At 47.7% G+C, this 24,876-nt stretch overlaps 1 protein-coding gene across 1 annotated transcript in view; it reads left to right on the top strand.

Annotated features, from left to right (window-relative positions):
* The window catches only part of RGS10 (regulator of G protein signaling 10), a 51,476-nt gene that overhangs the window by 12,146 nt on the left and 14,454 nt on the right, over positions 1 to 24,876 (top strand). The window contains exons 2-4 of the mRNA XM_049855264.1: positions 3,843 to 3,961; positions 5,329 to 5,415; positions 18,207 to 18,350. Of these exons, the coding sequence (XP_049711221.1) occupies positions 3,843 to 3,961; positions 5,329 to 5,415; positions 18,207 to 18,350 (350 nt within the window). The remainder of the gene's footprint in view (positions 1 to 3,842; positions 3,962 to 5,328; positions 5,416 to 18,206; positions 18,351 to 24,876) is intronic.

Genomic DNA, 24,876 nt, shown 5'->3' with positions numbered 1-24,876 from the left:
ACATCCTGTGGGCCTTTGTTTCCCAGTCTCTAAAAGAAGGGGATTGTGGTGGTTCAGTGATAGAATTCTCGTGTTTCATGTGGGAGACCCAGGTTCAATTCCTGGCCAGTGCACCTCACGAGCAGCCACTGTTTGTCTGTCAGTGGAGGGTTGCATGATGCTATGATGCGAAATAGGTATCAATGGTGTTTCCAGACTAAGGCAGACTAGGGAGAAAGGTCTGGCAATCTACTTCCAGAAATCAGCCAGTGAAAATCCTGTGGATCACACTGGTCCTATCTGCACCCGATTATGGGGATGGCGCAGGACTGGGCAGCGTTTTGTTCCGATGTGTGTGGGGTCGCCATGAGTCAGCAACTCGATGGCAGCTAACAATAACAACAGACCAGCTCAGTGGAGTTCACATATTTTTGAGTTGTAAAACTTTCTGTTCAAATGAAAGCCAGTCCAGCAACCTAATATACAAAAAAGATTAGAATATAAAATAAAGGGGAGGGAGCAATTGCCTAACACTGGGGCCAGCTGACTTAACTGTCAGTTAACCAGGAGCGCTGGCTACTAGGAACACTGACGGCTAAGTGAGGATTCACCGCATATATTTATTTGCAAGACAGCATGGCAGTGAAAGCCCAGTGTGGCTTGGTTTATTACTGAAAAGAATGTCGAGAGTTTTGGAGCAATTTCAGACCAAGGTTGAAAACTCATGGCCAAGGTAGTTCTGCAATGGCAAGAGAAATTTGTGGCAGCTTAAGATTGTGGAATATCGAACTCGTGTCTCTGCGTTTATTTACTTAAGAGAAGGCCTGCGAGTGGAATGGAATAAACTGTCTCACTGTATGCTCTGCTTACAGAAGAGAAGAATAAATTAGTGCGATGCTCGCAGGAATGAACTCTGTTGCAGAAATTTCTAAATAATCATGATGTTTTAATTTGATTTATGCGTTGTTGGGGAGCAGCTCCATGTTCAGAAGCTTGCTGCTCCAGCATTTACAAAGAAAGCAGGGAACTAATTTAATAACCAGGAACTGAAGATTCACTTTAGAGAAGTGTCGGGTCCATCTGGTGGTGCGCTCGAGTGGGTTTGCTTCTCGATTAGAAGAATGGATGCATCCTAAGTAATTCTCATGTGTATTCCATCTCCAGTGCATATTAAAACCCAGCCTCCACTGTGTTTATGGCGTCTGCTTCATTTAGCCCATCAACCCATGAATGCCTAAAATCCAGGTGGTTTCCTCCTTGCCGGGAGATAGGGTCTCTTAAGTAGTTAAGAGATTAATGCATGAGTTGACTTCTAATAGAATATCAGAGAAGCTCAATTACTATTAAGTCCAGTGTGTTCTGATACAAATTTTCTGAAAAATTTTAGCTCTGTGATTCCAGCTGTTTGCAGCAATTAATATTCATAAGACTTGTCATTTATCCTTTTAAAGTGATTTCCTGATCACGGATCAATACATTTCTGCTGATTTCTTTTTCTTTTTTTTTTTTAATTTCTTTATTAGAAATTTATTTTCTCCTGGATTCAAACTTGTCCTTATAGAAACACATCTCTGCCTTTGGGGAGAAAAAAGTCAACGGGGAAAGTGTTAGGTGTAAAATTAGTAGTTCCCTTGACGGATCATTTTTTTTTTTTTTAAGGAAAGAAAGAGAGGAACTGATGTTTGTGGGGAGTCTGCTGGGAGCCATGTCTACCACTAGGTGCCTGAGGGCTTCCTCTTTTAATCCTTAGGATACCCCAAGAGTTAGGGGGTTATCTTCATTTTTACACACAAGAATTTTGCCCTGGGTCAGTCACACGGTTCAAATTGGCCTTACCGGGTTTTGAACCTGGTCCTGTCTTGAAGTGATGTTGCATGCTTTTTCCCTGACATAAGGAAGGGCCCAAACTCCGTAGAAGGAAGGATGTCTACGTGACCACTTCCTCCTTTAGGCAAGTAGCCAAGCCGTTAGTTGGAGTTCCTCTCTCCCCTTTCCTTTCCTCAAGAGGTTTTTTAAGTGCCTTGAGTAAGGAGGGCATCATTCATTCACTCTACACCCCAAACCCATTGCTGTCAAGTTGATTCCGACTCATACGGTGCCAAAAAAACTCTGTCATCAAGATGTTCGTATTGGGTGCCGTCAGGTCGATTCTGACTCATAGCGACCCCATGTGACAGAGTAGAATTGCCCCATAGTGTTTTCTAGGCTGTAATCTTTTTTTTTTTTAATTGTGCTTTAGGTGAAAGTTTACAGCTCAAGTTAGTTTCTCATACAAACGTTTATACGTTTATACACGTATTGTTATGTGACCCTAGTTGCTATCCCTACAGTGTGACAGCACACTCCTCCTTTCCATCCCAGATTTTCTGTGTCCATTCAACCAGCTCCTGTCCCTTTCTGGCTTCTTATCCCACCTCCGGACAGGAGCTGCCATTTAGTTTCATGTGCTAAGAAGCACACTCTTCACGAGTATTATTTTATATTTTATGGTCCAGTCTAATCTTTGTCTGAAGAGTTGGTTTCGGGAATGGTTTTAGTTCTGGGTTAACAGAGAGTCCGGGGGCCATGTCTTCTGGGGTTCCTCTAGTCTCAGACCATTAAGTCTGGTCTTTTTATGTTAATTTGAGTTCTGCACCCCACTTTTCTCTTGCTCTGTCAGGGACTCTCTGTTGCATTCCCTGTTGGGGTGGTCATTGGTGGTGGCCAGGCCCCATCTAGTTCTTCTGGTCTCAGGTTGATGGAGTCTCTGGTTTATGTGGCCCTTTTGTCTCTTGGCTGATATTTTCCTTGCATCTTTGGTGTTCTTCGTTCTCCTTTGCCCCAGGTGAGTTGGGACCAGCTGATGTATCTTAGATGGCTGCTTGCAAGCCTAGGCTGTAATCTTTATGGGAGCAGATTACCAGGCTTTTCTCTCACTCAGATGCTGGGTGGGTTTGAACCTCCAACCTCTCAGCAGTCGACTGCTTAACTGTTGCACCACCAGGACTCCTTGTCATCAAGATAAATGGTATTTAATGCAATATTTTAAGAAAATATTGAATGCAAAAACACACAGGATGAACAAAATTTCAGAATTTTAAATCAAGACAAGATCAACAATGATGGTGGTGCCGAATGGCACTGGAGCCTGAGGCGAAAGGGAAAGATCAGTAGTACCCATCTCATCTTTGTTTAAAATTCTAGTGTTTTGTTCGTCCCAACATGGATTTTTTTGTCTCTAATTTTGATTTTTTTTTGAAATATTGGGGAGGGGGAAACGTCATTTATCTTGATGCCTGAGTTTATTTGGCAATCCCCTTAAGTTTTGCACCTGCAGTGAGTACCTCACGTGCCTCATCCTAGTCCTGGTCCTGCTCCACACTTTGATTTATGCTCCAGGCAGCAAGCTAGGTGCTGGAGGTGCAAGATGAACAAACACAGGATAATGGCAGTCAGTGATGCAAATGGAACACAGCAAGATTATTATAAGACTGTGAATTGTATATGATGGTAACCTTGGCGAAGCGGTCCCTGTGGAGCCTAGGTTCCCTGGGAGGGGGCTTGAGCGGAACTTGAGGCTGCCTGGGAGTTGGCCTGTGGATACATGGTTAGGGTGAATGGATGGAGTGTGTCAAGGAAATGACAAGTCCCTTCATTGCTCTGAGCCTCAGTTTTCCTCATCTGTAAAATGGAGGCAATAGTAGTGCCTACCACATAGGGTTGTCATGAGGACTAGCACGAGTGAGTTGTGTTAAACACCTAAAAGGGAGCCTGGTACGTAGACCGCGAGCCACGATGGCAATGCCGATGGTGACCATTGTATATAGGGTTTTTACATGGCAGTGTCTTTGGACCACATACCCAGTCTAAACTTTGTTTCGCAGACATCCACGACCGGGATGGGAGTTCCAGCAGCAGCCACCAGAACCTCAAAAGCACGACCAAGTGGGCAACCTCCCTGGAGAATCTGCTCGAAGACCCAGAAGGCGTGAAAAGATTTAGGGTTTGCCTTTTCATTGTTGATCGGGATTGATGCAAAACGTGAAGAGGTTTAGATGAGTGTGGGGGGAGGGATCGGGCCAGTTTTTAACACCGTTTGTCCCACTTTGAAGGTCCCTGGGTGGCACACATGGTTTGCACTCAACTACTAACCTAAAGGTTGGTAGTTCAAATCCACCCAGCAGCACCGTGGAAGAAAGGCCTGGCAATCTGCTTCTGTAAAGATTACAGCCGAGAAAACCCTATGGAGCAGTTCTATTCTGTAACACATGGGGTCGCCATGAGTCGGAATTGACTCGATGGCAGCAGGTTCGGTCCCACCTTGAGAGCAAGGACTTCCCATCTGCCATTACCAAGGCAGACCAACTCCAACGGGCATGCAGTCTGCTTCCAGTTTGTGAGAGTGGGAGAGGTTGGAGGTGATGAGGAAAGGTACTGGGTTCGTTGGGGGTCTGTTTGTACGAGGAATTCCAGCTCTGTGACACCTGGGAAGGGGGAGTCTACGTCTCTTTGATTTGAAGGCTTGCTCTCGTGTGCCTCAGGGATTCTCAGGATACCATTAGCCACAAAGTAAGAGAGGCTGCCAACAGCTGGCAAAAAGAGCTTGGTAAAAGGGAACTCAAAGAGGAGAGACCCAGGGATGGGGAAGTGTCAGTGCCACCTGGAAATAGCTGTTTAGCCCAGCAGAAACCCCAGGTGTCTGCTAGGAGAACCACATATGAATTTCAAGAATGCCTTGAATCTGCTTGGGTCCCACTAGCTTCTGTCTTTGAACTTGGGTCAGGCCAGGATAAGCCCTCCTGGCTCTTGGTCTCTGTCTTGGCTCCCAGGGAGAGGGTGGCAGGCAGTACCAGGGACCCTAATGTGCCTGGGCACCAGGCTGCTGTAGGCTCCTTGCGGATCTCAGGGAGCACAGGGTAGCTGCCAGTGCTGCCAGCTCCTCAACATCTGCCGACATCTGCCAGGAGAAAACACGCCTCCAACTGAAAATCATTTTCCTCATGGCATTTTTAGAAATACTTAATATGTTTTCTTTTTCTTCTGCTAAAAAAAAAAAAAAATAGCCTGATTATAGAGGAATGTACTTTGTTTAAACACTGGCTGGAAGGAACTAATATATCTTTCACTTTAATTTACTTTTTGGTAATTTATTGTCAGCTAGACTTGCTGGTAGATTCTTTCTTCATTTTCACTCTTCCTAAAATTTTGGCTTTGACATTAAACTTACACTTTGCTTTACAGGGTGGGGTTTTTAAAGGGTAATTGAACCATTCTCACTTGCCAAATCAGTCCTTGAAAGGAATGCACTAAAAAAAAAAAAATCTTTTTTAAGGTAGTTTACTGTATGATTTTTTTTCTTTTTATCCATAGGAGTTTTTAAAAAAGGAATTCAGCGAAGAAAATGTTTTGTTTTGGCTGGCATGTGAAGACTTTAAGAAAATGCAAGATAAGAGACAGGTATATCTCCCATTCTGTAATCATTGTCTTGATTTGCTTTTTCTCTCTCCTTATAAAGTTAAAGCTACCTTTCCAGTAGATTACGAAGTTGCCTAAAGAAACCTGGTTCATATGGATTTGGAAGGTTTAAGCTTCAGGCTAGGTATCTTGTGTTGATCAAATATTAATTATTTTAAAAACTGTGTGAGTCTAGTCTTAAATGGAGCTATTCAAATGGACAAATATTTAAAGTAAAAATAACGATTTAGGCCATTTAGGGTTCATCATTGCTTATGATTTTTTTTCTTCATGAATAAGTTATGAGGATGATTCTCCCAGAATTTGACATGTCGGTATTTTGTACGGAGGTAATAAAACGCTAAGCAGATGTGTAGGGATAAAAGCACAACATGCATCTGATGGATTGTCGGTTATTCAGTATATCTATACAGAACGTCCCGTGGTTGGCAGGCACTCTTCACGGAAGTTTCTGACTGTTCTCCTAGGTGGATGTGTGCTCTTTGTAGGGGGTAGCTGATGTCAGCTTCCCAATGTCAGCTGAATTTTCCATCACTGAAGGTTGGGTGTAAGGGGCGGTGGGTGGGATTAAAAGGAAGAGGCCTGAGGATTGAGTGTGTTCACAAGGCCTATGCCTGTGTGTTCCCAAAAGGCTACTAGCTAAATGTCTACAGGGGCTGGGTAAGCAGTGTGAATGAGTGAGGCTGCTGGCGCAAGGCTATAGGGAGTGGTGGGGACTGCAGCTGGTTGTTTACCAAGTTTGGCAATGAACACTGTGGGGTCTGTGGCTGTCTGGGCTTTTCCTGCTTCAAGTTCTGTCTCTACCAGCTCATGGATAGTAGTCTCTTCAGTCTTAACTTGGCCACGCTTGTCCCCGGGACCCTAAGGGGTCTTTCTTCAGCCCAGGGCTGCCTATTTTTCTGGAGAAGCTGGACATTTGGATTCTTGTGTGGAATCATCTGATTTTTAAATGTTGGAGCTAATTTTTGAGAAATTTACAACCTTGCCTGCCAAACAAAGCACGTCCGCATGCAGATGTGGCTTGTGGCTGCCAGGTTTCAGCCTCTATACAGCATCTCCAAAAGCCAGAATCCACAGGCCAGCAGCCATTGAGTGTTTGTAGGCAACAGCTCAGAAAGTGTATGTCATAGGATATTCAGAGGCTCTGCAGGACTGGAACACACATTCCCTGGTGCCGCAGTGAGCCCTTCCTCAGCTGTCTTCCACTCTGTTGGTGGCCGAGGAGCTCTCTAAGATGGACTTCCTTTACTGTGAATTTCCTGGTGGGCCTGGAAAGCCATCATTGGCCGTGGCATCTGGCTTTTGCTTTCCTCTGGCTTCTTCTCCCCTCAGGTGGTTTGTCCTGAGCCTCCTGGAGGATGAACACCTCAGGGGAAAAGTGAGAGAGCAAGTGAGAAGACCTGCTTCAGAAAGCTGGGGTGTGGGCTGACTTCCTTCAGGGCAAGAGTGTCCCTTGGTCTTCATCCTCAGCACCCAGGACAGGGACACCCATCAGTAAACCCCAGGCTGTGCAACTAAAGGGGAGGCCCTGAGAGGCACAAATGCTGACTGCAAGCAGAAAGGGTAGAGGTTTGAGTCCACCCAGAATTACCTTGGAAGAAAGGCCTGGCAATCAACTTCCGAAAAATCGGCCACTGAAAACCCTATGGGGGACAGTTCTACTCTGACACGTGAGGTCACCATGAGTTGGAGTTGACTCGATGGCAACGGGTGCAACTGATTCTTCTAGCCTGACCCTAAAATTGCAACTCTGAGTCAGCAGGTGAACAGGTATCACTCATCTGCTTTATCCTTTGAGTTGTAGCGATGGGAAGGGCCTAAAGTTCAGCTAGCACACTCTCCCTGCTTGTCGGCAAGGAAGTTGAGGCCCAGGGAGAGGAAGCGGACCCCCCGTGGCAGAGCTGGGCTTGGACCATCACCCTGGACTTCACTCAGTCCTTTTCCCCCTGCACACCACAGGGTTTGTTCCTCAGTTCAGTTTAATTCACTAACTCCCAGTGGAGTGCTACTCAGTATCAGGCATTGTGACAGGAACTGGAGGTCCCACAGGACAAGACAATGAACTTCTCTAGGGAACCTGCATCTGGAGGGGAAGCTGGTGATTCAACAGCCCTCCTGAGTGCAGTGAGTGTGAAAATGGGCAGTGTGGTGCCGTGGAAACATTGGCAGTGGGCTATCAGGGAGGGCCCTGGGGAAATGACTTTTAAACTGGGAGCTGCCGTGGGTGTGGAGGTGGGGAACAGTGTTCCTGGAAGAGGGAACAGCATGTGCGAAGTGTTTTTTTGAGGGGGAGCTGGCTCTGGTTGAGGCTGAGGCTGGGTGAGAACCTGTGTGCCAAGTTGAGGAATGGGCCCCTGCTAGGACCCTGGACAGCTATTGCAGGACTTTAATGTGTGTTCATTGGGTGAGGGGTTATGAAACCTTCTATGGGCTTCCTCCAGCCTTTCAGGGTGGGCAGCCCTGGTGCTGAGTTGCACCACCCTGTCTGCACCGTATATAGAGAGAGCTTCCAGAATCAGGCAGCCCTTCTCTGCATCTCCCCGATCCCTCAACATACAACACCTTGAAGGTTTGCATCCTTAAGTCTGTAACGTGCCTGGCCATCACGTGCCTGGCGATTCCTTCAGTGCAGCGAAAGCTGCCCACACCCCGAGCTGCCTGGGATGCAGGTGCTAGGAAGGGTAGATGCATCTGTGATGTCCGAGGTGCCCGTGCCCTGGAGATACCCCGTCTGGTTATCCCACAGAGCCACCCATGAGTGCAGGTGCAGAGACGGGCAGAGAGGCAGAGCATCTCACCGAGGACCCCAGCTCATTGGAGGCGGAACCAGGACTCACACCCATGGGTCTCTGACTCCAGGGCCCCTACGTTCTCCAGTGGGGCAAACTGTGTGGGAAGGAAAAGCAGGGAGGAAGTTTTAAGTTTAATTTATAAAAGGGGAGGAGGACCTCGGCAATGGGAGAAGGCGGCCCAACTGAATTTTAGAGCAGACTTGTCACATCTGGCCCAGCAGGCATGGCTGGGAGGGTTTCCCTTGCTCAGTCTGTCAGCTAAGGCAGCTTTAGGATCAACGCAAATCTCACTTTTGCCTTCCTTGTTTTAAATGGAACTTTTTTTTTTTTTTCCATTTTACTTGGACTATCCAACTGGTTCTCGCTATAGCACTTGATGTTGTTGTTAACTGCTGTCGAGTCAGCCCCTGACTCATGGCGACTCTGTGCACAACAGAATGAAATGCTCCCTGGTCCTGTGCCATTCCCATCATGGGTTGCAGAGTGGACTCTTGTGATCCATAGAGTTTCCACTTGGCTGACTTTTGGAAGTAGATTGCCTGGTCTTTCTTGCCAGTCTCTCTTAGTCTGGAAGCTCCACTGAAACCTGTTCAGTATCATAAACCAAAAAAACTAAACTCATTGCCGTTGAGTCGATTCTGACTCTAGTTGCCTGTAGGACAGAGTAGATCTCCTCGACAGGGTTTTCAAGGGTGTAAATCTTTACAGGAGCAGACTGCCACATCTTTCTCCCACGGAGCAGCTGGGGGGTTTGAACTGCTGACCTTTCGCTTAGCAGCCAAGCACTTTAACGACTGTGCCGTCAGGGCTTTGTCCAGCATCATGGCAACATGCAAGCCTCCAATGACAGATGGGTGACAGCTGCACATGAGGCATATTGGCAGGCAATGTAACCAGGAATCAAGTACGGAAGGGGAGAATTCCACCACTGAACCACCGCTGCCCCTTGGCCTATAGCACCGAGCAGCTTCTAATGTCCTGTATAATTTGCTTATTCGTTTTCTGTGTTGCCATTCCCTCTCTCAGCGCAATTCCATTTCTTCTTTCTAGGATGAATGTATTCTCTCCACTCCAGTCAGCAGATCCCCAAGTCCCCCTGACCACAAGCAGGGCCTGGTCTCCCCGCCTTCCTTGGGGTGCAGCCACAGCCTTTGAGGGGGAACTTCAAACATGAGCACGCTGTCTATTCTGCTGGGGCTCTTACTCTCAGAAGCGCTCAACAGTGGGACGTCTTGGTGCCCAGCTACCTTCCCTGGTCTGTGCTGCACCCTGGCAGGCAGGAACGCCGCCCTTGAGTTTGGGAAGGTCTGGACACTCTGTGTACATGGCAGGGAAGCCAGAACTTAGACAGAGGGGCAACACCTCCTACCCCTCCCTGCCTGTGTCCACCTTGAGTGGTCAGCTTTCAAAGCAGTCCCTTCTCCCTTTGCAATTTGTTTATATGGTTTAACCTTCTTCTATAAAGTGCTTCTTCCCCATGATAGCATGTGAAATATATCTATTTTCTAAAACAAAGCGGCTTTTATGTTTCAGAAACCTCAGCAAAAGCTCCAAGAAGGTCTTCATTCTTGGCTATACTGAATCTGTTTATTCTTTCATTAATCAGCACACTCTCTACTGAGCCTGTTAACTATGTGGCAGGAACTGAAGGGGATACAGCTTGTACAGATTTTTAAAAACCAAACTGAGACTTGGTGAGGGGGGTAGCTGATGGGATGGTGCTTGGTTTCTAATAGTCATAATTTGCTCTAGTACTTCAATATAATAGTGTCATGTGTTTTATAGTGTTTTAGAGTTTACAGAGTTCTTTGAGGGGCATCTATGTTATTTATTGGCGTCCCGGCGTGGTGCAGATGGTTAACACGCTCAGCTGCTAATTGAAAGATTAGGGTTTTGACTGCATGCAGAGGTGCCTTGGAAGAAATGCCTGGCGATCTACTTCGGAAAAGTCAGCCAGTGAAAACCCTACGGATCACAGTGGTTTGATCCGAAACCAATCATGGGGCTGGCGCAGGGCTAGAATGCATTTTGTCCATTGTGCGTGGAGCCGCCGTGAGTTGGGAGCTAACTGGAGGGCACCTAACAACAGGAGCAACAAGTCAAAATAACAGCAGTAACAACAATAACCGTGGGTGACATTTGCTTAGGTATTTTGTCCTGGGCACTGTTCTAAGGGCTTTTACTTGTATTATTTTGTTTAATCTTCCACAAACATACAAGGTAGGTACTATTGCTGTTATCATACTCATTTTTTTTTTTTTTTTAGCTTTAAAGAACAGAAATGCCTTTTCTCACAGTTCAGGTGAGAAGCCCAAGTTCAGGCCATGGCTCGGGGTGGCGGGGGGGGGGGCCCTTCTTTGTCTATTTCAGCTTCGAGTAGATGGTCATCCTTGGAGTTCCTGGGCTTGCAGGTACATCTGCCATGTGTAGCTGTCTTCTCCAGTGTCTTCCCCTTTGTGTTTCCCTGTCCCTTCTGCTCTTTTTATGACTCAGAAGTGATTAGGTTTAGAATCCACCCTACTAGGGCATGACCTAATTAACATAACAAAGAAAACTCTTGTTTCCAAACAGAATCATATTTATGGGTACAGGGGCCAGGATTCCAGTGCATATTTTTTGCGGGGAGCATAATTCAACCCATAACAGGGCTCTAGAATTCATCGTGTCCCAAGGTTCCCAACTGGTGACTACCCGCAGAATTAAGCTGGCCAATATATTTATTTAGCTTGCGGAGTCTTGTTGCTGCTGATACCATACCCATTTTATGGATGATAAAACTGAGATCCAGGGAGGTTAAAGTTAAAGGGGAGCATGTGCAAAATCTAGATTTGAGCCTCGGTGCTGTGCTGTCTTCCAGCATGGAGTCTTGTTCGAGCTGCCTTTCACTCCTTTAGCTGCATCTCCGGGTACTTGAAGTCCTGTTTCTAAGCTCACGCCGTCACTTGTAGATGTTATGTTCTGATTTCCCCTTACTGCAGCTGAGATTTAGTTGGCTTACACCCCTGCGACGGTATTTTCATTATTAGATTTCATGTATACTGTTCACTGCTCAGCCAAATAGGATGCTACAAATGTATTTTCCTTCTTGGGATTTTTTGCTTTTCCTATTTTCACATTTTCCTGTAGCCCTTTAAAATGCCTCTTGTTGCGGTGTTGCCTGGGGTCAGGCTGTCTGTTGGCTAATCTCTGATTTAATTTCCCCGGGGACACGCCTCCCTGAGTCCTTGACGCCCACTCCCCTGGGCTGATTAATGTCAGCCTTCTGCGTGGTGCCCTCCGGCCTTCCTTTGCACCACCCTGGGCGTTCTCTGCCACCTCCTGTTTCCGGGATGGAGCCTCCTTTCTCCTGATTCATCCCCTCATTTTGGTGGAGAGCGGCTGGCAGGAATTCCTGAGAAAGGGGGCATGGGAGATAGACAGTAAAGACCTCGTTGAGAGAAAAAAAATTTTTTTCCTACTCCCCCATTTCATTGATAGAGCATAGAATTCTAGGTTGAAATGAACTTCACAGAGATATTGTCCCACTGTCTTCTGCTTTTGTTGAGAATCAGCATTTTACACGTAAACTGATTTGTTTTGTTTTGCTTCCTTTCTCTCTGGAGTATTGCAGGCTCTTCATCACCTGTACATCACCCGTATTCTAAAACCGTGCAATCAGGGACTTTGCAGGGAGGAGGTGGTTCATTGTGTGGGCACTTTGTTTTTAAAGCTTTTTCATCTGGGAAGTTACAGTTCTAGGAAATGGTCTCATTATTATTAGGTAATGTCTTTCTTGCCTTTTTCTCTGTTCTCTTTTTCAACAATGGCTTTCCCCTGGATTGAGCCTTTAATTTTATCTTTTTTTTTTTTTTTCTTTTTCTGTTTTCATGTATTTGACTTTTGGTTCCTACTTATCTTTTGGGGAAACCTTGGTGGCGTAGTGGTTAAAGTGCTCAGCTGCTAACCAAAAGTTCGAATCCACCAGGCGCTTCTTGAAAACCCTATGGAGCAGTTCTCCTCTGTCCTACAGGGTCACTATAAGTCCGAATCGACTCCATGGCGATGGGTTTGGTTTTTATCTTATGGAGATTACCACTTTATCTTTGAATCCTCCTGCTGAATCATTTCTACTTTTGCTTCTTCTTTTCTCCGAACAAGGGTCCTCAGGTCTCTTTCTGGGGGTCTCCTCCTAGTGGGTCGCACCCTGATGGTTGGCATTTTGGTGCTGCCTGTGGATTTCATCTCATTCCGGTGTGCTTTCCCGCCTCTCTTCTGGAGCCTTCTTGAGTGGAGAAAACTCTAGTTTCCTGTTTCCGGGATCGATCCTCCTTTCTCCTGATTGATCCCCTCATTTTGGTGGAGAGCAGCTGGCAGGAATTCTCCTGGGGTAGGGAGAGAGAAGGAAGACAAGGAGACAGTCACTGAATGCTCAGGGTGGGGGTGTTGAGGACCCAGGGGCCTCTGGGTTACCTGATTCCCTGAAGGCCTGCATTTGGGGCACGCTGGGCAGAAAGGCCTGTTTCTGCTGCACCCCCTCCCAGCGTGGCCGGGCCTCAGGTGGCTCCTTGTGATGTCTGCCGAGCCCTTGCTGTTCCTCCATCCACTTCGCATTTCCCAAACCTGCTCTCAGAAATAGTCGTGTACCACTTATTTGCTATTTTCTGTGTTCTCTCTTCCTGTATCTGATGTTAGTAAAGTTAGGGGGTTGATCTTTTACTTTTCTTGTGTGCCCCCTCCCATTATCCCTCCAGCAGAGTGGCAGGAATGGAGAGGACTGACGGTATGTTCTGGAGGCAGATGACATGAGCAGAACTCGGTGACTGGTTGGACATGGGGTGAGGGTGTTAGGGGGACCCTGGGTTCCAGCTTCGCAGAGTAGAGACTGCAGGCCCTGCTAGTGAGGAGGGGGCTGCTTCTCTCCTTCAGGTTAAGTTTGAGGTGTCGGTGGGACATTCAAGCCCACATTTCCTGAAATCAGTTGGGTATAAGGGTCAGTAGTAGTCCCTAGGTGGCACAAACGATTAAGTGCTCACTTACAAGCCAAAAGGTTGGTGGTTTGAACCTACCTAGAGATGCCTTTGAAGTAAGACCTCCTGAAAGGTCACAGCCTTGAAAACCCTATGGAGTGGCTCTACTCTGCACACATGGGGTCGCTATGAGTTGGACTCGACAGCAACGAACAACAACAACCCTAGTCTGTAGCGTGAGGACAGGGTTGGGCCAAAATCTTGGGTGCGAGTCAAAACAGCGGTCAGCTGAGGGCAGGACCCCAGCATTTATAGAATAGACAGAGGCTAGGGAGGTGTAGGGGAATCAGGAAGAGGCAGCCCTTGCTGTGGAGGGAGTGGGGAAGAGGAAGAAGGCAGGATGGTGAGCAGACCAGGTGCCTGAGAGAGATCCTGAAATATAGGGCTGAGCGACGGATGGAGGAAATGAGACAAGAAGTGCACGCTTTCCCTTTGAGACGTTTCATCTAGACAGTGGAGGCGGTGAGGCCATTAGCTCTAGGGTACGTGGCCTGAAAGGAGGTTTTGTTTTTATTTCCTAACCGACAAAGTTTAAGCATGTTTATGGGAGGAGAGGGGCACCAGCAAACACAAAGCCACGCTCATCTGAGCTTTGGGGCCTCGTGCCGCTGTTCTGAGCCAATGATGATCCTGGGGCTGATGTCACAGGGAATTTGCTGCTGTGGACTCGTGTTCAAATGGGAGCGGGTTCAAATCACAGACTGCTTGCTGAGGACTCTTCCTGGCTGAGGCCCCGGGTTTGTGGGGTGTCTGGGAGGAGCTTGTCTCTGGAAAATTGAGAGTTAACACACAGGCCCAGGCACCTTTTCCAGCTCCTTCGGGGGCAGCATCTCTGTGCGAGGGGACCGGCCAGTCCCAGGCTGTGACTGAGTGGGTCTGTAAGACCAGAGAAGGCAACCGGGTCTCCAGGTCACACCCCGAATTGTGGACGTCGGGGGCTCTGCCCCTGAATGGGTGTTTTTGTTCCTATCCTGACAGCAGCTACCATCAGGGTAACAGATCTATTCGGAAAATCTACCAAAATAGCTGCCAGTCCCAGTTCTTCTTTCTTGTGATGTGTCTCGGCGTGGACACCAGGCTTTCCCGTGACTGGCTGCGGTCGGCAGTCTCAGGGTTCCCCTTCTCAGTCGCACTTCCTGTCCCAGCCCAGAAAAGCTCTGAAGCTGCTGGAACCTTCCCCTGGCAGGGGGCAGGGTGGGGGCGGGGGTGGGGCTGGCAGCGTGGGCTCTGGGCTTCTGGGGACCCACACTGCTCATTCTCAGAGACTCAGGAGGGGCTGTGGTGGGCTCGATGCTGGAGTTGGGAGACCTACAGCCTACCCAGGAGCCTGCTTACGCTCCTCTGGCTGCTCCCACCCCTCCTCAGGCTGCTCACTAAAAAAGCCTGTTGCCATTGAGTGGACTGCAACTCATGGCAACCCCATGTGTGTCAGAGTAGAAATGTACTCTGTAGGGTTTTCAGTGGCTGATTTTTCGGAAGTAGATTGCCAGGCTTTTCTTCTGAAGTACCTCTGGGTGAGCTTGAACTTCGAAGCTTTCAGTTAGCAGCTGAGTGTGTTAACTGTTTGCACCACCCAGGGATTCTAAGCTACTCACTAGGCTTTTTTTCAGGGCTACCCAAGATAGCCTGGATTCACATGGTCGTGTGTGCGTCTGTGAATGTGTGTGTGTGATTGTGTGTGTTCAAGGAGAAAGACTAAAGTGACCCTTGTCTCCAAGCTCTACGTGGAGTTTGCTGATTTTTTTTTTAAGCTATTCTCAGCGGATCACGTATGTACTTAATACTCACTTATCAAACACGGTTGGTCGTCTTGAGGGGAAAACACATCAAAGGCATAAGTACCGTTACAGAAGCTCTTATTATACATAAAGCACGGAAGATTACATTGTATTTATCACTTTTTACATGTTCTAGAAGACGTTCAAATGAAGGTAAATAGATTCAAAGTGGTTGAGAAACTGTTCTAGTTGTCGAGGTCCTTCATTTTTTTGTCATAAGAAAGTCCAAAATTACTCATGTTGCCTTTCTCATTGTATGGAGGCTGTTGATTTTACCTGCTGAAATTCTGCTTTCATGAAGTCGCTTTAAAACAGGAAGTGGTTTTCCAAAAAAAAAAAAAAGTTCCTTCCTGACAGGATGGGGGTGGAGGGAGGAGGCCCATGGCTGTTTGGAGTGGTGGGTCTTTGAGAGGCAAGCAGTTCCAAAGTGCCACCCCATCTGGGTTTCACTGATGGTCCCCAGACTTGTCCCTGGAGTATCCACATTTCTCTTGATACGTGTCTGTGTCTTTGAGTCTGGCATCCATTTAACTGTTCACACTGCTCATCAATAAACAACAGTCCCCATGGCCTTGGGTATTGATGCCCACCTGGGTATCTTTCTGCAGGTGTTGGCAAGGCTTGCTTTCTGGAAGAACAGGAGACAGTCAGGCTTGGGACTTAGCGGGACTTTAGTCAGTGAGTCTTCAGAACCAAAAAAAAACAAAAAACTAAAGAACTTCTGTTCCCCAGCTTTCAAGCACCAGGTATTGAAGCCTTCTGACAGTTTCCATAAAGTCAGAGGGTTTTTAGGGCTGGGGATTTCTCAGCCCAGCTCTGGAGCCTGTGCAGAGACCCAGCTGGGCTTTCTGCAGAGAAGGGCTGTGCTCCAGGCCCCCTGAGCCCCCAGCCCCACCACAAATCATAGCTCTGTACTTCAGAAGCTTTATGGGCTGCTTCCTCTGTACAGTAAGGTAATACTTCAGACTCATGTTTAGAGAAACGGCCCCCATCTTTGCCGCCAGTGTGGTAAGTGCACAGGAAGCTTCCTTCTCGAAAAGAAAATAGAACTTGGGGGAGGTCCTGAGGGACCAGGCTGCAGCATCTGCTGCCCCGGCAATGGGCGGTGAGCATACTGTTTCACACAAAGCATTTGCCCTGAGGTTCGTCTCCTTCCATCAGGGAGTGTTACTGCGCTAGCCACTGGGATTTTCAGGGCACAAGAGTGCAGGTGAGCCTTCAGCCTTTTAGCTCTGCTTACGAGACTTTTAAGGTGGCTGGAATCTACGCACTTAGGGGCCCCAGCACTTAGGGGCTTCAGGGCTGGTAGCAGGTCCTCTGTCCATTGCTTACATTTAGTATCTCACTGTTGTTGTGTTGTTTGTTAGTTGGTGTTGAGTTGGCTTCCACTCATAGAGACTTTATGTATAACAGAACGAAACATTGCCCAGTCTTGCACCATCTTCATGATTGTTGCTATGTTTTAGTCTATTGTTTTGGCTACTCCTTCAATCTGTCTCACTGAGGGCCTTCCTTGCCTTCCCTGACCCTTTGCTTTACCAACAATGATGTCCTTTTCTAGCAATTGGTCTTTCCTGATGACGTATCCAAAGTAAGCCAGCTAAAGTCTCACCATCCTTGTTTCTAAGGAGCATTCTGATTATATTCTTCTAAGACTGATTTGTTTGCTCTTCTAGCAGTCCATGGGATGTTCAATATCTTCGCCAACACTCTAATTCAAGGGCATCAATTCTTCCTCAGTCTTCCTTATTCGTTGTCTAGCTTTTGCGTGCATATAAGGCAGTTGAAAAGAACATGGCTTGGGTCAGGTGCACCTTAGTCCTTGCATTTTTGCAACATCTTTGCATTTTAGAGCTTTAAAGAGATCTTTTGCAGCCAATTTTCCCAGTGCAATACATCATTTGATTTCTTAACTGCTGCTTCCATGGGCATTGATTGTTGCGCAGAGTAAAATGAAATCACTGACAGCTTGTCAAAGTTGTCAGTATTCCATTACCTGAAAAAGCAAACAAAGAAACAAACAAAAACTTCTGCTCTGGAAAGCTGACATGCCACTTGACCTGGAGCCCTGCAACTCTAAGTCTCGCTGTGGCCCCTGAGCAAGCCACATCCCCTCTCCTGGTCTCTGTGTCTTTGTCAGGAAAGTGGCATAATAGAAAAAAGGCACTTCGCTGGATTTTCAGAGGTTTAAGGAAAGGAGGCCTTGACTGCAAAACACCTGGCATGTGTCTGGGGCATACCCACTGCCGTTGAGTTGGTTCCAACTCATGACGACCCCATAGGGTTTCTGAGGCTGTAAATCTCTACAGAAGCAGACTGCCCCATCTTTCTCCCACGGAGCTGCTGGTGGTTTCAAACTGCCGACCTTCCAGTTAACAGTCAATGCTTTAACCACTTTGCCACCAGGACTCCTTCATCTGGGGCATAGTAGGTACTTAATAGCTGGTAGGGATGTATGTGTGTGGTCTAACTTGTGTGTTTTTTTTTAATTGTGGTAAAATAAACATAACATAAAAATTACCATTTTAAAGTGTAAATTCAGTGGCATTAAGTACATTCATGATGTTGTACAACTATCACCACTATCTAGTTCTAGAACTTTCTCACCACCCAAAAGGTGAGAAAGGTGTCCTTTTAGTAGTCCTTCCCACTCCCCGCAAGTCCCCAGGGCCTGGCAACCATGAATCTGCTTTCTGTCTCTGGATTTGCCTATTTTGGACATTTCATATAATGGAGCCATACAGCATGTGGTCCTTTGTGACTGGCTTCTTTCACTCAGCATCATGTTTTCAAATTCATCCATGTGGTAGCATGCGTCAGCACTTTGTTCCTTTTTATGGCTGCGTAATATTACCATGAGCCTTAAATTTGGAGAATTCACAGGATGGTCCTAAATGCTTACTCTGGGCGATGATTCTTTCAGTCGTTCCTCCAACGGGCAGGGAAGTGATTTTGTTACTGGAGGTGTGACTGTAGGTGAATGAAAAGGGAGGGGGTTGGAGGCTAGGCTGACTGGGAGCCCTTGCAGATAGAGTTTAACTGGGGAGCAGCAGCAGAGCCCCCGGGGCGACAGGGCCGGGCTGCTTACTTGCCCTGGCAGTTCCTCCGAGGCCCCGCCTGGCCAGAGCGGGAAGCTGGGCTCAGGCTGGGAAGGCTGTGCTGGAAGATAACAGACAGGCTCCCTGTGTCCCTTCCAGATGCAGGAAAAGGCCAAGGAGATCTACATGACCTTCCTGTCCAGTAAAGCCTCATCCCAAGTCAACGTGGAGGGCCAGTCCCAGCTCAATGAGAAGATTCTGGAAGAACCACACCCTCTGATGTTCCAGAAACTCCAGGACCAGGTAACCTGGCTTCCCTGCCTATACTTTGATTTGAAAACCTGTATTTCTTCCAGGCCTTGAAGAAGTCAGTGAAACACCAAGTGTTGGACTTCTAGAAGCCATCATCTCTTCCAGCCTTGGGCTGGGAGAGCTGGGGCATGTTGAGGGCCCAGGACTGTGGGACGGTGTATTGAAATCTGGAATCTGGACTTGACCTAGAGGGGCGCCTCTGCACCCACCCCCCACCCCAGTGCCGTTTGCTCTTGAGCTACACACATTTTGAACCAGCTGAGTTATCTGCCTTCTCAGCCTAGACGAGAGGAAGGCTGGGGCTATTCGAAGGACTCCTGGTGGCACAGTGGTTAAGTGCTCAGTTGGCAACCAAAAGGCCAATGGTTTGAACCCACCATCCACTCTGTGGGAGAAAGATGTGACAGTCTGCTTCCATAAAGATTACAGCCTTGGAAATCCTATGGGGCAGCTCTACTCTGCTCTGTAGGGTTGCTGTGAGTCAGAATTGACTCAGTGCCATTGGGTTTGGTTTTTTGGGGGAGCTATTTGAGGAGTCCTTGGGTGCCCCAAATGGTTAAGCCCTCAACCACTTACCAAAATGTTGGAGGTTTGAGTCTACCCAGAGGAGCCTCAGAAGAAAGGCCTGGCAATCTGCTTTCAAAAAAACCAGCTATTGAAAACCCTGTGGAGCGCAGTTCTACTCTGACACACACGGGGTCGCTGTGAGTGGGGATCGACTCAGTGGCATTCGGTGGTGATGGTGGGGGCTATTTGCGGAACCCACACTGAGGAAGCAACACGTGATAACTGTCTGTAGGGACAGACAGAAAAAAATCTAGAAAGCAAAGTGGCTGTTTTTGTGCAATCATCCACACAGCTCCACCTACTTCTGGCGGCCTAATACTGTAAGCCGGTTCAGCCGGTGGCCCCTGGGCCGTGATGAAAAGGTTAGCATTCGGCAGCATATTCCACTTAGGAAAGCAGGAAAAATAAGGCTTTTAAAATGGACCCATCAGGGATAAACTTTGCTTTTCTGGCAAATTTTCTTAGGAATGACAGCAGTAACAGGCAAAGGGGATGAAATTTGAAAGACTTTTTGACATGAATTTATAGACTTGACTAGGCTCTGTTCTTTAGAAAAACCAAACCTGTTGCCGGTGAGTCAATTCTGACTCACGATGACCCCATAGGATAGAGTAGAGCTGCCCCATAGGGTTTCCAAAGGCTGTGATCTTCATGGAAGCAAACTGCCACATCTTTTCTCCCAAGGAGTGGCTGGTGAGTTTGCACCGCCAACCTTTAAGTTAGCAACTGAGCACTTAACCACTGTGCCACCAGGGCTCTTTGTTCTTAGAAAGTGATATAAACAAACTTGCAGACAAATAGAACACAGACAAAATTCACGTATCTGCTGGCCGTGACCTTTTTGAGGCAGCACCGTCCTACCTGGCATCCAGGTGGAGACCAGCTTTTAGCTTAATCCCACAAACTTGAGCGGGCCCCAGTCACCTGGAGGGCTTGTTAAGACAGATGGCTGGGCCCATACCCAGGGTTAACCACCACACTCAGGTGGGCCGAGAGTTCGCATTCCTACCAAGTTCCCAGGTGGTGCTAAGGCTGCAGGTCCCGGGACTATGAGAACTGCTGGCTTCCTGCCTTAGTTGGCCTTTTTTGATCACAGAGCTCAGACATGTCTGCATCCAGGTGGCCTCCCCTCTGCTCAGCATCAGCTAGAAAACAGACATACGGGGAGAAAACACAAAGATAAGAAGCAGTTTGAGAATGTTTTCCAGTTGATGCAGTGGCAATTCCCATATGAATTCTGAATTAAATGAGGGTTGAAGGAGCTGGAGTTAGCACGGAAGGCTTGCTGAGGGCTTCCTGGAGGTGGTGATTCTGGGTCGATGGGAAGGATGCTGTGGACATGGATTTGTGGAGGGAAAAGGAAGTGGAATGCATGGTGAGAAAGCTGTTCTTGTGCCTATAGCCACATGGGCAACACAAACACCACAAGTGAGTGGCTTTAAAGAACAGAATTTTATTTTCTCACAGTTGTGGAGGCTAAAAGTCCAAATGAGGGTCTCGGCTATGTCTCTTCCTTCCTTGTGAGTCACCGCAGCATTCCTTGGTTTTTTGGCGTTCCTTGGCTTGTAGATGATGTTCAGATGGCACCTGTCTGCCCCTTGTGTGTGTGTCCCTGTGCCTATTCCACTCTTTCTAACTCAGAAGTAATGAGGTTTGGGACCCACCCTACAAAGCTAGGACCTCATTAACATAGCAGAAGAAAAGCTCTCTTTCCAAACAGAATCACCTCCACAGGCGCAGGGGCCAGGAATTCAACACATATTTGGGGGTGGGGGACACAGTTCAATCCCTAACACAAGGTATTTGGAGTCCGAGCTGCTTCCACAGTGGGTACCTGTGAAGGGGCTCTGGGTTCTATTTCACTTCTGAAAACTCTGCTGCTGAGGGACCTTCCTAGTAACTGAAGACATATAATCTGCATGGTTTATGGTACTCTGCTCCCAGACAGCCCCCAAAAGAGCCCTGTTTTCCTCAGTGAAGGAGAGCAAAGCTGAGGGGAATTTGTTTGGAACCATGCGATTTCACAGAACTTAATAAAAAGCCTCCTCCGCAGCTTTGGCTTGGCCGGAGGCTGAGTGGCTTTATCAAGTTGCTGGCTGAGCAGGACACCTCCCGAGCTCCCAGCACCCACTCCGCAAGAAAACCTCAGATAGCCTGAGCTTTCCCTTATGGCAGGGCAGTGCCTGCTGCTCTGGGCGCTGCTGATATGACAGCGTTGACTCTGTGGGGCACAGCCCGCAACCTAGAAGGATCCAGAAAACCCTCTCTGAACATCACATTAGATGACCTGTTGTTAGGGTTTGAATTGTGGACCCCCCCCCGCCTCCCTGCAAAATATGTGTTAGAATACTAACCCCTGTGCCTGTGGATGTAATCCGGTTTGGGGATAGGGTTTCTTTGTTAATGCTAGTAAGGCCGTATCAGTGCAGGATGTCCTAAACCTAATCACTCCTGAGTTATAAAAAAAAAAAAAAAGCAGATTAAAAACAGGAGAAAACACTGATAATAGATGTCACGTGAAGGTCACCAAGGCATCGCAGAGCTACAAAAGCTGAGACGATCCTCCCCCAGAGCCGACAGAGAGAGAGCGAGCCTTCCCCTAGAGCTAGTGCCCTGAATTCAGACTTCTAACTTCCTAAACTGTGAGAAAATAAATTTCTGTTCTTTATAAGCCACCCACTTGTGGTATTTCTATTACAGCTGCTGTAGGAAACTAAGGCATCTGTGTATTTATTTAAGGGCGAGCGTCTCTGACCTTCATTCAGATCCTGTTTACTCTTGGTTTACACATGGTTCTAACAATTTCTGCTTTTCAGTTCACAGCAGATTAGAAGGTGTTGGTTAGTTAGAATAATAGGTGGCAAGAAGTGGTGACTAAGAGACTAAGAGGAGAAAGAAAAAAACAAAACCACACTGCAGTAATTGGGAGCCACCGGTCGTGGGGCCAGAGCCCCACACACCACACTGTGGGTGTCCCTGTCCCACAGAACCCTGGCATGATTCGTGGTCCTTATCCCACTGCTTTCGAGTCAGTTCCAACTCATAGCAACCCTATAGGACAGAGTAGAACTGCCCCATAGGGTTTCCAAGGCTGTAAATCTTTATGGAAGCAGACTGTCACATCTTTCTCCTGCGGTGTGGCTGATGGGTTCAAACCACCTGCCTTTCGGTTAACAGCTGAGCGCTTTAACCACTGCAATACCAGGGCTCCTAGTGACCCCAAATCATTAAGCAGAAGTTAAATTATGACCAACGTGTTTTGTGAAGAATGTGTTATACATTTTAGCAAGTATTTCATCAAAACATCCTGAGAAGTTTGGGCGGTGAACTTGATTACCTGAAAGATTGCTGTCAGTGGGCAGCTGGTTCTCCGATTTACTCAGCTCTGCAGCTAGAGCCCAGGGGGTGCCAGTGAAGCCAGTGGGCAGCTGGTTCTCTGATTTACTCAGTTCAGCAGCTAGAGCCCAGGGGGTGCCAGTGAAGCCAGTGGGCAGCTGGTTCTCCGATTTACTCAGTTCAGCAGCTAGAGCCCAGGAGGTGCCAGTGAAGCCCGTGGGCAGCTGGTTCTCTGATTTACTCAGTTCTGCAGCTAGAGCCCAGGGGGTGCCAGTGAAGCCAGAGAGGCAGGTCATGTTGTGGGCCTTTCTTTGGCTCTTTAGCCTGGAGTCAAAGGCTGCTACTGGACGAGGTCAAGCTGTGGAAAGCAGGAAGGAAGACGGCCACTTGGTGAAGAGTTGGTTTCTTTGAGAAATTATAATTTTCTTAAGTGTCTTTAAAAAAAAAAAAAAAAATCACATTGAGAATTTATTCTGTGCCAGGCAACACCAGCCTAATTTAGATATATTAACCCTATTAACCCATTGCCATCAAGTCGATTCTGACTTATAGTGACCCTGTAGAACAGAGTATAACTGCCCCATAGAGTTTCTAAGGAGTGGCTGGTGGATTTGAACTGCTGACCTTTTGGTTAGCAGCTGAACTCTTGAGCTCTTAAGCTCTTAACCATTGTGCCGCCAGGCTCCATTAACCCTATTTTAAGGTCCCTCAAAAAAACAAAAAACAAATCCACTGCCATCAAGTCGATTCCAACTCTTAGCAACCCCATAGGGTTTCCAAAGCCGTAATCTTTTTGGAAGCCGACTGCCACATCTTTCTCCTGTGGGGCTGCTGGTGGTTTCAAACTGCTGACCTTTTGGCTAGCAGTCAAACACTTTAACCACTGCACCACCAGGGCTCCTCTAAGTCCCTAAAACCCAGTTCTCTAAGTCCCTAGGTGGCACAAAATAAGCTCCGGTGGCGCAGTGGTTAAGCACTCAGCTGCGAACCAAAAGGTCGGCAGTTCGAACCCACCAGTGGCTCCATGGGAGAAAAGACCTGGTGATCTGTTTCTGTGACGATTACAGCCTAGAAAACTTTATGGGGCAGTTCTACTTCATCCTGTAGAGTCACTGTGTGTCAGAATCGACTCAAGGACCGCGAGTTTGGTTTTTAGTTTGGGTTTGGGTGGCACAAACAGTTTGCGCTTGGCTGCTAACCTAAAGGTTGGCAGTTCAGATCCACCCAGCAGTGCAGAAGAAAGGCCTGGTGACCTGCATTCCTTTAGATTACAGCCAAAACCGTGTGGAGCAGTTCTATTCTGTAACACATGGGGGTCAGTACTGACTCAGCAGCGGCTAACAGCAACCCTTATTTTACAGATACAAAGATAGGCGCAGAAAGTGTCTAGAACTTGCCTCGAGATTGTTGTCTTTGTTTAGCTGCTAGGAACTCGGGGTGCAGCAAGGATCAGCAGAGACTGTCCACCCACATGGGGCCTCCATCCTGGTTGGGGGAGACCAATAATAAACAGATCACATCAGAGCAAGAGAAATACTAAGAAGGAAATACAACAGGGTGATGGGCTAAGAGTACCTGGGAGGGGCCTGCTATTGGTCTGGTGGTCAGGGAGGGCTTCCTGAGGAGGTGACAGACCTGAATGACAAGGGGGAAGTGGGTGAGAAGACCTGTGGGCAGAACCTTCCAGAGAAAGGCACATGCAAAGGCCCTGGGGCAGGCATCAGCTGGGTGTATTTAGGACCAGGAAGTTAGTGTGGCTGGAGCGTAGTGGGTGATGGGGGTTGTGGAAGCTAATGGGGAAGGGACTGGCTGGGGTCAGGCCCAGAGGCTGTGGCAACCAGTTTAATTTGGGGAATTTTGAGTGGTGGCTATTTATAGAATGTGCCAGTTGGGCTAATAACGTTTGGCTTGCTTGAAGCCTGGGCAGCCTGGCTCTGATCCCCAGCACCAGCTGTGCCTGTCCCTCACCAGCCGGGCAAGAGAACGGGGACGACTCAGTGCAGAGCAAGTCAGCTGCAAACAGTGACCTCCTGACTATGGCTCATCGCTTGTCCCAGACGGCCTGACGTGGCTCTGAACCTCCACTTCTCCCCAGTAGTCACATCCTGGATGCTAAGCTTGGATTCATGTCATCATCACTGCAGGCTAGGTTAGCACCTGACATCCATCTGACTCCAGGTGGGTCCTATTTCTTAGTGCAGCTTCTGTGTTCTTATCTGTAATACTGGGCTTGCAAACACTTAGCTGCCTCCCTGAGCGATGCTGCAAAGCAGTCTACCCCGATCAGTCCCCTGCTGTTAAACAGTCGCTCCTAAACAGCCACAACCTTTTTCCTTAGACCTGACACCTTCCTTCTTCTCTGGGAACATGGGCAAGAAGCCCTGGTGGCACAGTGGTTAAGCGCTCGGCTGCTAATTGAAAGGTCGGTGGTTCGAATCCACCAGCAGCTCTGTAGGAGAAAGAGGTGGTGATCTGCTTCTGTAAAGATTTACAGCCTTGGAAACCCTAAGGAACAGTTCTTCTCTGTCCTATAGGATCGCTATGAATTGTGAAATCAACTTGAAGGCAATGAGTCACAGGTTTGAGGGCTTGGGCAGAGATTCAGCCCCTCCCT

The sequence above is a fragment of the Elephas maximus genome, chromosome 16 (assembly GCF_024166365.1).
Source record: "Elephas maximus indicus isolate mEleMax1 chromosome 16, mEleMax1 primary haplotype, whole genome shotgun sequence".
Taxonomy (NCBI): domain Eukaryota; kingdom Metazoa; phylum Chordata; class Mammalia; order Proboscidea; family Elephantidae; genus Elephas; species Elephas maximus.
Note: the sequence above shows the minus strand (reverse complement) of the source record. Positions and strands in the feature narration are given on the sequence as shown.